Source organism: Drosophila mojavensis, unplaced genomic scaffold, assembly GCF_018153725.1.
Source record: "Drosophila mojavensis isolate 15081-1352.22 unplaced genomic scaffold, ASM1815372v1 contig_136, whole genome shotgun sequence".
Classification (NCBI taxonomy): Eukaryota; Metazoa; Arthropoda; class Insecta; order Diptera; family Drosophilidae; genus Drosophila; species Drosophila mojavensis.
The window spans coordinates 11,943,035-11,957,139 of record NW_025318667.1 but is presented as its reverse complement, the minus strand read 5'-3'; the positions used below and the strand labels follow the sequence as shown (position 1 = coordinate 11,957,139).

At 44.4% G+C, this 14,105-nt stretch overlaps 4 protein-coding genes across 4 annotated transcripts; 2 read left to right on the top strand and 2 right to left on the bottom strand.

Moving 5' to 3' along the window:
• Positions 1 to 107: 107 nt before the first annotated feature.
• On the top strand, positions 108 to 2,476 carry LOC6585266 (protein crooked neck). The gene is made up of 2 exons (XM_002010863.4): positions 108 to 275; positions 341 to 2,476. Exons 1-2 carry the CDS (start codon positions 240 to 242, stop codon positions 2,420 to 2,422), a joined length of 2,118 nt encoding a protein of 705 aa, XP_002010899.1. The 5' UTR covers positions 108 to 239; the 3' UTR covers positions 2,423 to 2,476.
• A 760-nt stretch (positions 2,477 to 3,236) lies between these two features.
• LOC6585265 (odorant receptor 2a) lies at positions 3,237 to 5,425 on the bottom strand. Its single transcript, XM_044010826.1, has one exon. It carries the CDS (start codon positions 4,652 to 4,654, stop codon positions 3,467 to 3,469), a length of 1,188 nt encoding a protein of 395 aa, XP_043866761.1. The 5' UTR covers positions 4,655 to 5,425; the 3' UTR covers positions 3,237 to 3,466.
• Positions 5,426 to 7,276: 1,851 nt separating this feature from the next.
• Positions 7,277 to 9,005, bottom strand: LOC6585264 (DNA-binding protein K10; the record flags this gene model as incomplete). Its single annotated transcript, XM_002010861.4, has 2 exons — positions 7,651 to 9,005; positions 7,277 to 7,336 (listed from the first exon to the last, which is right to left on the bottom strand). Coding segments are annotated over exons 1-2 (1,245 nt in total), but the record flags the coding sequence as incomplete, so codon positions are not given.
• A 291-nt stretch (positions 9,006 to 9,296) lies between these two features.
• On the top strand, positions 9,297 to 12,333 carry LOC6585263 (vacuolar protein sorting-associated protein 33A). Its single transcript, XM_002010860.4, has 2 exons — positions 9,297 to 10,903; positions 11,393 to 12,333. Exons 1-2 carry the CDS (start codon positions 9,485 to 9,487, stop codon positions 11,804 to 11,806), a joined length of 1,833 nt encoding a protein of 610 aa, XP_002010896.3. The 5' UTR covers positions 9,297 to 9,484; the 3' UTR covers positions 11,807 to 12,333.
• Positions 12,334 to 14,105: the final 1,772 nt, after the last annotated feature.

The window sequence follows — 14,105 nt, the reverse complement described above, 5'->3', positions numbered from 1 at the left end:
GTTATGTTACATACGTTATCGATACTGCTATCAATTCTTATCGAAATATATGAAATCGTACTCGATAGCATTATACGCTACAATGTGAATGACAGATTGTTTGAAATAAGAGGAAGCATTTGCAATAGACGCATCTCTAATGCCGTGTTTATTTTGAGCGAATGTGCATAAAACTCCGCTTAAATCAAGATTTTATATTAATTTAAAAGAAGAACCGGCAACTAACACAAAGACACAGCATGGATCGACCACAGAAAATGCCCAAGGTGGCAAAGGTAAGTCCGCCGTATGTTCTCTAAGCCAACGCAATGCAGTCCAACATAAACGTTTTTGTTTTCAGGTCAAAAATAAAGCGCCCGCTGAGGTGCAAATTACCGCGGAGCAGCTGCTGCGCGAGGCGAAAGAACGTGATTTGGAGATATTGCCACCGCCGCCCAAACAAAAGATTTCCGATCCAGCCGAATTGGCCGACTACCAACAGAGGAAGCGGAAAACATTCGAGGACAATCTGCGCAAGAATCGCATGGTGGTCAGCCACTGGATCAAGTACGCCCAATGGGAGGAGCAGCAGCAGGAGATACAGCGCGCACGCTCCATATGGGAGCGGGCGTTGGACAACGAACATCGGAACGTAACCATTTGGCTGAAATATGCCGAAATGGAAATGAAGAACAAACAGGTGAATCATGCACGAAACCTTTGGGATCGTGCTGTCACCATAATGCCACGCGTCAATCAGTTTTGGTACAAGTACACCTACATGGAGGAGATGCTGGAGAATGTGGCCGGAGCGCGGCAGGTCTTTGAGCGCTGGATGGAGTGGCAGCCGGAGGAGCAGGCCTGGCAGACCTACGTCAATTTCGAGTTGCGCTACAAGGAAATCGATCGCGCACGCGAGGTCTACGAACGCTTTGTTTACGTGCATCCCGATGTCAAGAACTGGATCAAGTTCGCACGCTTCGAGGAGACGCATGGCTTTATACATGGCGCCCGTCGTGTCTTCGAGCGGGCCGTCGAATTCTTTGGCGATGAGTACATCGAGGAGCGTCTGTTCATTGCCTTCGCACGCTTCGAGGAGGGGCAGAAGGAGCACGATCGTGCGCGCATCATTTACAAGTATGCGCTCGATCATCTGCCCAAGGATCGGACACCAGAGCTATTCAAGGCCTACACCATACACGAGAAGAAGTATGGTGATCGGGCGGGCATCGAGGATGTGATCGTGTCCAAGCGCAAGCATCAATACGAACAGGAGGTGGCCGCCAATCCGACCAACTACGATGCCTGGTTCGATTATCTGCGCCTGATCGAGGCCGATGGCGACAAGGAACTGATCCGCGAGACCTACGAGCGGGCGATTGCGAATGTGCCGCCCGCCAAAGAGAAGAACTACTGGCGTCGCTACATCTACATCTGGATCAACTATGCGCTCTACGAGGAGCTCGAGACGGAGGACATACAGCGCACGAGGGAAATCTACAAGACCTGCCTGGAGCTAATACCCCACAAGGTGTTCACGTTCAGCAAGATCTGGCTGCTGTACGCCCAGTTCGAGCTGCGCTGCAAGGAGCTGCAAACGGCACGCAAAGCCTTGGGCATGGCCATCGGCATGTGTCCCAGGGACAAGCTGTTCCGCGGCTACATTGATCTGGAGATACAGCTGCGCGAATTCGAGCGCTGTCGCCTGCTCTACGAGAAGTTCCTGGAGTTTGGGCCCGAGAACTGTGTCACCTGGATGAAATTCGCCGAGCTGGAGAATCTGCTGGGCGACACGGAGCGTGCGCGGGCCATCTTCGAGCTGGCCGTGCAGCAGCCACGCCTCGACATGCCCGAGCTGCTGTGGAAGGCCTACATTGACTTTGAGGTCGCCCTCGGCGAGACGGAGCTGGCACGCCAGCTGTACGAGCGCCTGCTCGAGCGCACGCAGCACGTGAAGGTCTGGATGTCGTATGCCAAATTCGAGATGGGCATCAGTCATGGCCAGGGCGACGGCGACCCGGATGCCGATCTGAATGTGCGTCTGGCGCGCCGCATTTACGAGCGAGCCAACGATACGCTGCGTCAGCTGAACGACAAGGAGTCGCGCGTCCTGCTCCTGGAGGCGTGGCGCGACTTCGAGCGCGATGTCAATGAACCACAGTCACTGCAAAAGGTGCTGGACAAGATGCCGCGCCGCATCAAGAAGCGGCAGAAGATCGTCTCCGACGATGGTGTCGAGGAGGGCTGGGAGGAGGTCTTCGACTACATATTCCCCGAGGACGAGATGGCACGACCCAATCTCAAGCTACTCGCCGCCGCCAAAATGTGGAAGAAGCAGAAACACAACGACGCGGACGCAGCTACAGACGCGGACACTGAGCCAACGGCAGCGGAATCTTCAGCACCTGAGCCAGCAGCAGAAGAAGACACAGCGGAGACATAGCGTGCAGAAATCCTGCCATTCCGAATGCCCATCAAATAAAAACTCTAATGTTAATTGCGTGCACTGTTTGAATTTTGATATTAAGACATGGATTAGACTTAATATTGATACAGTGTTAAGTGGCTAATGGATATCAATAAGAATGTAATCGAACTATAGACTAAACATCTCAAGAGCTGACACTGTAGGCAGACATGACTGTATCTATGGCCTATGGACTTCTACTTCAAGTGGAATTACTGTTTATTTATCTGGTCTCAAAATGGGATCTTCGAGTTAGCTTTGGTATCACATTATATAAACAAACTTTGCCTACATATATATATATATATATATAGTATCATATTATATAAACTATCCATGTCATATCATATAAACAATATTTTTCTATATACACATTGATATCCATATACATATATCTCTGCTACGAAATGTAATAGGATATTCTGCAAATGGAGAAGTTTATTTAGCTATGCGTCTAGCCTAAGTATCTTGAGCTTTCTAGTCTAGTATTCGGTTGCATTGTTATAACTGTTCTATAAAGCGACGTCTTCTATGAATCTATGTTTGGATCTATTTATACTATGCGCCAAATAGATCGTAATGCTCTAATAGCTTGCTAGGCATCTAAGTGATCATAGGCATCTAATGATCTAAGTGATCTTGATATCCACATCTATACATACCATATACCTATAACAATATCTTCTTCTATAACTAAATCTATATATAGATATCATTTTTTCCAAATCAATCTCTATAAACATTTCTATAGCTATATCTATATCCATATATCTTGCTCCCATCTTCACCTATATTTCGTATATTAGGTTCTTTCGGCTCTTTATAGTCATAGCTATAGCCAAAGGCTAGATCTGATCTCTTCCCTGACTTACAGTAGCTCTACTCGCATGTGTATATATCTGCTCCAGCTTCGTGAATTTCCATTTCTCCCCGATCACTTGGCTCGCAGCAGTAGCGTAAAGGCGGAATAGGTTGATCGGATGACCTGGGAAAAGAAAGATATCGATAGGATTACAGGCATCAACTGAAATGGAGCACGTGAGATGGGGGCACCTGTTCGAAGGTCTCCAGGGTGACGGCTATGTAGCCGCCGGCATAGATGCAGAACGTCCTCTGGCTGCGCATCAGCGTGAAGATCAGCAAGCGGCGGAACTGCGGCGACTGATCCAGCCAGTTGCAGGCGTAGAAGGCGTCGCACAGCTGCTCGCTCTGGCTGCGCATGCGGTCGCCGAAGTAGCAGATGATGAACACCCCCAGGGTGACAGCCAGGAAGAACACCGAGGACAGCATCATGGCGGAGAGATCGTGCGAGTCGGTCACATAGAGGAAGTGCATGGCCACGGTGCACTGGACGGTGGCGGTGCAGAGGAACTGGGCGAGGCAGGCAATCGACAGGATCTGCTGGATGCTGGCGTGCAGCTGGCTGATGTGTATGAAGTCCTCGATGCAGTCGTGCAGCTCCAGCTGCACGATGCGGCACCAGGACGGGCACTCGGGATGGCCCGGATAGCCGAGGCGACGCACGCGCAGCTCCAGGGCGCGCATGTGGCCCGTGAGCACGCAGAGGTAGGCCGGCGGATAGGAGTCGTTGGCGCAGTCCTGGATGGCCTGGACGATCAGGCCGAACAGCTGATAGCAGCAGATGCACACGTACGCCAGATCCGAGCTGAGCCAGTCGACAGCGAACCAGGCGGGATAGAGCAGCCGGCGCTCCTTTGCTATGGCCACCCGGATGCAGCTGAGCAGGGTGCCGACGACAAAGATGCCGGCGAAGATGCGAAAGCTTCTCCTCGCCGTGCTGACAGCCTGCCGCAGCGCGTCCAGCTCCTCGGGATGCTGCACGCTCAGCGCCCGCCTGTCCAGCACCTGGAGCAGCTCGCGTATCCGGTCGAGCTGCCGGCGCACCAGGAACACATTGATGAACTTGAAGTTGGCCGCAATGTCGGTCATCGTAATGGTCAGATTCTCGCACAGCTCCTGCAGATTGCGCGTCAGGATGAGCCGCGCCAGCAGCGTCAGCGGGAACAGCAATGTGACCAGCACGTTCAGCGAAATGGCCTGGAGCAGGTACCTCGGCCGGGACCTGCCCGAGGGCCGTATCAAGCCAGTTAGCTCCCAAACACGCCAATGATAGCTGAACGCCTCATGGGTGTCCAGCACCAGATGCTCCCTGGCCAACTCGAATTTCCTCAACTGCTGCGCTGCCATCTCGTCTGCCTTTTGACCAGTGGACGCCTCCACCAGAGACTTTTATAGCTGCCACCCAGGTAGGTGTGTGTGTGTGTGTGTGTGTGTGTGTGTGCAGCAAGGTGTCCAACTTCCCACTGTTTTGGGACAATTATTAGACCTAGAACCCTTAATGGATAGCGGGAGGAACCGAGAGAGACCACCCAAGTAAAATGTCGCCATCATAATAATTTGTTTATCGTTTTATTATCCAAAAGTTCATCAAATGTGTGGGGCTGAGAGTGTGGTGATGGCATGCGCTTATCAATCAATCATTCAAGCAATCAATCGTTACTTAAACGCTGCTCAATTTGAATACGCAATGCGATCCTGCAGCAAATGTCCTCGAGACAATTACAGGATAATTTGTAGCACAGCAAATTCTCATGATGCGATGCAAATGCATAAACAAGTGTCTCTATATGTGTGTGTGTGGGTGTGTGTGTGTGTGGGTGTGTGGACACATGTGCAGAAATTGACAACGTTCGAGCAAACTATTTTCTGAATTCCTGCTTAGGATGGGCGCAAGTACTTAACAAAATCCCTTTCAAATCGAATTCAATCGAGGGGATTTTCCCAGTTCTAACTATTTCTAGGACAAGTTCTATAAGGCCTTAGACATTGCTATATCAGGTTCGACACCTATTGCATTGTAGTACTGTTTCTAATCTTAACTAGTTCTTAAGTGCCACAACGAACTCTGAATATATGTCTATATAATATGTGGAGCCAAAACTGATTAAGTAGAACTAAGGAACTAACCCTAAAAGAAAGTACTTCTCGCAAATATTATGATTAAGTAAATTGAACATAAATTCCATATAAGAAACATTGAATTGCTGTTTCGTGTGCTGAGCCCCTTCAACTAGGTGATATGTCTCTCTGTCTGCGTGTGTGTGTGTGTGTGAGTGTTTCTATATAGATACGATACGAGTATATAAAGGTTTGTCTTTGGAACATGATAGCCTAACTAAAGTAATATTTAGAAATCTAACTGACTCTATCAAAACTTTGATTGGAGTCGACTCCGGATTAACTCTAAACTTAGTCTAAAGAAAACGTTTGGCTAAACTGAAATTGCTTCAAGGTTGAGGCCCATCTCAAAATTTTAGTAAATGGATCAAGAATACTATATATGTATGTTTAGTGCTCTTATACATGTAGAGTGAGTGAGAGTGTGTGTGTGTTTCGCTTTGTATATATATGTATGTATATATTTGTATAATTGCGTACATATGCGACGATGTACATATGTATGCATGTATGTGTGTATGTGTAGGCAATATTAACATAGTTTTAGCTCATTTACATAATGTAAAGATATAAAGATTTATATGTATGTATATATATATATATAGACATAGTTCAATATGTACATAGGAATTGCAAAAATAATTCGATCTATAAGCAATTTAAAGCTATGCTGGAGGGACGCGGATGCGGATGCGGATGTTCTTTAGGGTACAGCAAAACAAAAACAAATCGATTGGACGCACATACAAAAAAACAAAACATACAAAAATTTAACATTTTTTTTATGAATTGGGATTTCGGGGGAATTCGTATCATTCACTTAGCTCGGTAACTTAATTTGTAATTTTTAAGAATTAATTTAGAAATACAATTAAGCAAACAGAGACAAAATAATTAATCTATAGAGAAACATGGTAATTCTTTCAAAGCTTTTCCGTATTCTCGAGTTTTTGTGTTTTGTTGTATAATTTATAAATTTGTCATAATGTCGATTATGGAAAAAGCGATGCAAAAGCGAAATTGGAAAATATTTAACTAGTTTTACAAATATTAGATATACTCGATCTGCACAGGTTTACAATTATGTATATATTTATATAAATATATATGGTTTATCAACTTAACAATTAACAATTACAATTCGTTACGTTACGTGGCATGCCGATTACATACATTACGTTACGTTACGTTACGTTATATTACAATTAACAATTGTTTTAAAGCCATAAAAATACATTTTTACGCAATTCTCTTTCGTTTCGTTTCATCTCATTTCTGTTTTGTTGATTCCTCTTTAACAATTGAATGGATAATGTTTATCTTTTCCTTATTATTTTTTGTAAATTGTTGGCTTTGTTTTTGTTTATTTACTTATTTCTTGAATTTAAGCTCAGTTCTTTGAATTTAATTTGTTGCAATTTAATTATAAATATTATTAATAATTGTTGTATAAATATTATTATTATTATTTGCTTTTTTTTTTTTTTTTTTTTTTTTTTGCATTGTTGTTGTTGTTGCAATTGATTGTTGTTTGTATTTTCACGGCTTAGCTTTTTGTTTGATTTGTTTTCGTTTTATGTTTCATTTGAGTCAGGCAAATGAGCACAATTAATAATTTATGATAATAAATTAATTAATTGAAAAATTGTTGCTTAATTATATATTAGACCGTGTGTAAATGTATAGACATATATAGATATATAATTAATTGCCTGACTCTGGCTCATTCGATTCGTTTTGATTTTGCTGTTGATTTTGATTTTGGTTTTGGCTTTTGCTTGGACTTGTTGTTGTAGTTGCTGTTGTAGTTGCTGTTGTTGTTTTATTTTTATTTGCATCTTGCGCTAATTCGATCTCATTTGAATTTGCATTTCTGTCTTTATCTATATCTTTGTCTTTCTCTTTGGCATCCTGCAAAAGAACATATAATATAATATAATAATAAACGACATCGATCTGAACTCCAGCGAGTCAGATAGAGAGAGAGAGAGCGAGAGAGCGAGTGAGTGAGAGGAGATGAACTGGAGTGAGTGAGAAAGCGTATTTATTCTGCTTGTTACTGGTTGAGTGTGAAATCTAATATATACACAGGTCTGTATTCGATATATAGGAAATTCAATTCCGTTTGGATGGGGAGGATATTGGAGTGGAAATAATATGAAATTGCAAATGTATACATAGAGTGAGAGCGAGAGACAGAGTGAGTGAGCGAGAGGGGCACATACCTTGGCCATTACCGAAGCGGCCTCCTGTTTTAAATACGCTTCGCGCGCCTTCTCGTAGAGGGACACAAATTTGTCGCGCTGCACCTTGAACTGGGCGAAGAGCTGGTCATCTTTGTTGCCTTTGAGGCGATTCTCAATGTCCAGCTTCTCGTCGTGGATGGCGCGTATTTCGTCGTTCACCCACGGCTTGTCGATGGGATATTGATTCACTAGATTCTTTAGCGTTTTGATTGTGCTCTTGCCCTTGAGCGCCTGCTTGATCAGCTTGGGATTCGGCTTCTTGATCTTGCCGCCGTTCATGCTGCCGCCGTTCATGTAGGGCACCGGGCCGGGCAGCGGTGGCATGCCACGCAGCGGCATTCGTGGCCCCATATGCATATGCGGACCCATCAACGGCGGCGGTGGCGGTGGCAGTGGCATTGGCAGTGGTGGGCCGCGTCCGTTGCGACGCATGAAGGGAGGCGGTGGTGGCGGTGGACCGCCCATTGGCGGCATGGGGCAGCGCATCGGCGGCATGGCGGCTGGAAAAGGCATAGGGGGATATGGCGGCATTGGGCCACCCCGTGGGCCCATCGGACCACCTGGTCCTGGTCCGCCCATCATGTGGCGACCGCCTCCTCGATTTATGGGTCCGCCACCCATCATTTGGGGCCTATTGAAGCCATTGCGCTGTGGTCCATTGAACCGATTGCCATTGGGTGCATGGAACCGTTGCTTTGGATGCGGATGTGGATGCGGTTGCCAGCCATTGTCGGCCATAGCTGCGGGGCCGCCGCCGCCCTGCCCAGCAAAGTGCGAATTATGCGGATGCGGATGCTGCTGTTGCGATTGTTTATGGCCCTTGGACTGTTTAGCTTTCAATTGCTTCTTTTTCCCCCCGTCCGCAGCTCCTTCAGTCGAATTGCCGGCTTGCAGTGTCTGTGCGGCCGTCGCCAATTTGGGCGGTGGTGCGGGCGTGGGACTATTGAAGTCTATATAGAGCGGATCACTGGGCATCTGGCAGGATGTGTACATAAATTGATTCGGTGCCTGGGCCTGAACCTGAGCCTGATTCTGAGCCTGAGCTTGAGCCTGAGCCTGGCCGCGGTAAGGCTTGCGGTACGGTGCGATTGCGGCACGAACATTTGAGCGCTGTTGCTGCTGCATGGCCCGGTTCTGTTGGTAATTATTACCCTTCGATACCATTTGTAGAGTAATAAATATGTGTATTTTAGCCGTTTACAATATTATACGTTTCGCGCTGTTTGCTCTGACAAAAAGTCAGAGTAGGATGAAACGAAATGAAATTCTATTACACTCTTAAATATTGCTAGTTCAATTGTAGTTGTATATTTCCTAGAGATGAGCAACAATTTGACAGACTGAGAATGGCAAAAGTAGCAAGCAAGAAATCGATAGTCATGTTGTTATCGAATTTGAATAGTTCATTTAAAATTAGACAATATTTGCTCGCGCTAGGTGCTGTCATATACCAAAATAAGAGTGGGTATAAGATTTTAATAGATGCTTTATGCGTTGAAATACGTTTAAGCAGTTTTATTGTACACATATTACAGAATTAATTTATAATTATAAATCAAATTGAGCGCATATTGCCTATTCTTATTGGTGTGTACACACTGTTTTCTGCGCAGGCCCAAAACAGCTGATTTGCTAATTTGCTCGGCTGCCGTGCAGTATGTGGGCGTTGCAACCACAGAAATATTAGGCAGTAAAAACACTTGCTGAGTGCAGAGACTGCAGAGACACAATACCAAAATAGCGCCTCGCTAGCGAGAAAAAGCTAAGAAAAAATATTGTCATCAATAGTGCAGTTCCTGTTTTGCCATCAGCCATGTTTCCTTATCTAAGGAGTCAACGCGTCAATTTGCAGTTGCTGCAGGAGACGGCTGCGCGGGAGCTATTGCAGCACCTTGATTCCATCGAAGGCAGCAAGATTATTGTGCTGGACGAGTCAATGGTTGGACATTTGGAGCTTGTTACCAAGCCGGAAATGTTCACCGATCGTGGAATTAAGCTGGCCGCTTTGAAACCTGAAGCACGCACTCCCAAGGACGTCCAGAACATCATCTATATTGTGCACACGCAGGTTAAGCTCATGGATCAGCTGGCCACGCACCTAAAGGACAACAATCAGCAGGGCCGACAGTATTATATCTTCTTTGTGCCGCGTCGCTCGTGCTTGTGCATTAAGCATCTGGAGAATCTGGATGTGATCAATGCATTCACTCATATCTACGAGCTGACCTGGAACTTTTTTCCGCTGGACTCGGATGTAGTCAGCATGGAGATGCCCAATGCCTATCGCGATGTTAGCATCGATGGCGACACCACCGCTCTCTTCCAAGCGTCAATTGGCCTGGTGCAGCTGCAGCGGCTATACGGACGCATACCCAAGATCTACGGCAAGGGTGTCATGGCTCAATTCGTCTGGGATCATGCCAAGCAGCTGGCCATTGACGAGAAGTCACTGTACAATGGCGACAAGGGTGCAATTGATCAGCTCATCCTGCTCGATCGGGGCATCGACCTACTCAGTCCGCTGGCCACCCAACTAACCTACGAGGGTCTCATCGATGAGTTTTATGGCATACACCACAATAAGCTGACGCTGCCGGCCGAGCATTTTCCGGCATATATTATTAGCGGCGGCTCCACGGCCGGATCTGAGGATCCGGAACGCTTGGTGGGCGATAAAGATCGAAAGACGATTTTTCTTCATTCCGGCAAACCGCTATACGCGGAGCTGCGCAACAAGAACTTCAATGAAGTGCGCATTCTGCTCGCCCGCAAGGTTAAGGACATCCAGGCACAGATGAATGTTAATCGGCAGGAGCAAACGGTGCAGGAGATCAAAAGTTTCGTCGATCGTCTGCCTCAACTCATGGAGGAAAAGAAGGAAACATCGGTGCATACGGCCATCGCCGGACTCATTGACGAACGCATCAATGTCTATTCGTTCAGCGATGATCTCGCCGCCGAGCAGGAGTTCATGATCTGTGCGGACATCGACAGGTCGAGCGCTTACATTGAGGACCAGATAGCACGCCGTGCCGAGCTGCGCAACGTGCTGCGACTCATCTGCCTGCAGTGTGCCGCCGCCTCCGGCTTCAAGGAGCGCGTCCTCAACACCTACAAGCGCGAGCTGGCCCAGGTCTACGGCCTGGAGGTGTTGCTCACCATTAGCCACCTCGAGAAAGCTGGACTGCTGCGAACACAAACTGAGTCGCGGGCGTATGCCGTATTGCGCAAGGTAAGAATGGAATAGGCGTGGGATTAGGAAGCAGCTAAGATAAAGAAGTAGTTTACAGAAGAAGTTTTAAGTAGTACTGAGGCGGAAAGATTAAGGATTAGAGATTAGGAAAATATGCAAATAGAAGTAGAAGCAATGTGTATTATAATAAGAAATTAAGATATGGGTAAGACACTAAAACTAAGAAGTATTTAGAGTAAGAAAGTAAAAGTAAGAGGAAGTGTATGAAGTAAGGAATGGGAGTAAGAACTAAGGATGAGCAGTTGATGTAAGGAGTATGAGATGGAGTAAGGAGTGGGAGTAAGGAGTGGGAGTAAGGACTAACGAGCAGTAGTAAGATGTAGAAGTAGAACTTAAGAGTAGAGGTAAGGATTAAAAAGTCGAAATAAGCAGAAAGAAATAGGGATGGCTCGATGGAGCCAGGAGCTGGAATAAAGAGTAATAAAAGCTACAACCAGTCGATTAACTTTACTTAACTTCTCCTCACAGACCCTACATCTGACCGTCGATGACAGCGTTGAGATCAATCCGAAGGACATTAGCTATGTGCATAGTTTCTATGCACCGTTGACGGCTCGCCTGGTCGAGCACTCGCTCAAGCCGCTTGGCTGGCAGACGCTCAAGAGTCAGATCAACAACCTGCCCGGGCCGACCTTCGAGGACTTTCAGGTGCAATTGATTGGCATCGGTGGCCGTCATGCAGTCGGCGCCACGCCCAGCGAGACCTCGCTAATGCACGCCAAGCGCGTGGTGCTCGTCTTCTTTGTGGGCGGCTGCACATTCGCCGAAATCGCAGCACTGCGCTTCCTGGCCGCCCAGGAGGACAACAACGTGGAGTTCGTGATCGCCACCACGAAGGTGATCAATAAGCATTCATTCCTCGACAGCCTGATGAGCTCGTGAAAGAAGCGACTGAGTCGCTTGGAGGCGCATCTTCTATCCGTGGGCTGCGGCCTGACGCGCGGACGCAACACCTCCAATCCAATGAAGCCGGGCCAAGCAACAGAGCAGCGTCTAGCGTTCAGATCGGAACAGCCGCTGCCCAAGCATAAAGATTAGAAACGTTTAACGATTCCTCACACACAAATACTATATATTTATATCTCTATTTAGTATACCCCTAAGTAAATTATGATTTTTGCATACATATGGTACGATCTACATATATCCAATATTATAGTATATTCATGTATATTTTATATATCTATGTATACTTTGTAGGTGCAAAAGCTTTCGAGATCCTTTATAAATGTCTACCAAATATGTATATACATAGATATATGTATGTATCAAATGTATATAAGAAACAAATGAACAGAAAAAAACAAAAACAAAAACAATATGCAAATCTATATTCCAGGCTAAAGCTCCTGATGTTACAGAAACAAAACTTGATATAAATATATGTATATGCGCACTCAATCGTAAAACATTCCGCGGTTATTTGAAACTCTATAGATTACGATTAGACTCAGTTAGGACAAATCTTGGCTTGGTCCGTAACGCTGAATATATGAATATGTGTATATTGTATATATATATATATATATATATATATATATAAAAAAGTCTATAGTTTTTGATGGATTATTGTTGAACCTGCCTAAGTTATTGGGAATTCTAGATGTCTATATATATACAGCTACAACTTTATTGAGTTCAATAAACAAAAATTAAAAATTCCAATATTCAATGGATCGATTTGTCTCTCTCTCTCTCTATATATATAAAGATATATATGACATATGTTGATTTGTATGGAGCAACAACTGAAGAGGCAAAGACAGAGATAGATAATAGCTAGAATGGATCTATATAGATAGTGTTGTATTACGATTAGGATTTTTTCTTTTATTTTCAGCTTATGCAAATTGTTTATAATATTCTTCAGTGCCCTACACTATATATATAGCCTATAGTATTTAAAATGTATATAGACATATGTATATGATTAATATTTTTGTTTCTTGTATTTTACTTTATAATTTATTATTTTTTATTGACGCGTATCAATTTAATTGTTAATCGTTTTATCCACTTCTAAAATACATTTATTAATAATAATAATTAAAAAAAAAAAAAAATACAAATTTTTAAACATAAATAATATTACATATGTATGTTCCTTATATTCCTCTACTTATCTCTCTCTCTCTCTCTCTTATTTCTTTCTCTTTCGCTACACTTCTTCCAAATCTGTTTACGAATTGATTTCTTTGCATTTGTTAATTTTAGTATTTGTTTTTATACCCTGAACCCATTTTCAATGGGAAATCAGGGTATAATGGTTTTGTTGAAATGTATGTAACAGGGAGAAGGAGGCGTGGCAGACCCCACAAAGTATATATATTCTTGATCAGGGTGACGAGCTGAGTTGATTTGGCCCTGTCCGTCTGTCTGTCCGTCTGTCCGTCTGTCCGTATGTATGAACGCGTCGATTTCAGAAGATATAAGAGCTAGAGACTTCAAATTTTTTTAAAATGTCCGTAATTACAGCGCGCATATCAAGTTTATCATTAAAAATCGATAACTCATCTCGATATTTTTTTATCGATAAAAACCCTTATCGAAACCCAGTTATAAAATTATATCTTCTACACCTTTATTGCTAGAGTCTCCAAATTTTTAATGTATGCTTATATGCAATTTATACAATTTCGGTTTTTGTTAAAATTTACCCCCCACCTCTAAATTCACCCCCTCACCCTCACTTTTGTAAAAAGCGTATTTCAAATACTAGAGACTTGTGCTTTGGCAATTACATGCATATTCATGTTATAATCATAATCTAAAAGTTTCATGAAGATCGTACGTCCATAAAAAAAGTTATTAAACAATTAAGTTCTCATAGTAAGCGCACACTGCAGCCCATGCGTGTTTATGCATGGTTGCTTGTGTGTGTATGTGTTTGTGTATGTGTGTGTGTATGTGTGTGTGTGTATGCGTTTGTGTATGTATGCGTGTGTGTGTGTATGTGTGTCTGTATGCGTGTGTGTGTATGTATGCCTGTGTTTGCGTACGTGCGTGTGTGTGTGTGCGTGTTTCTTGTGTAAGCTGAAAGTCGCGAAAAAGTATTGAAATATCTATTGCTCCAAGGGTTCAGGGGATCTCGTAGTCGAGCAGTCTCGACTAGAGCTTTCTTACTTGTTGTTTATGAATTCATGCAAAAGTAACTAGAGCTATAAATGTATATCTATATAAC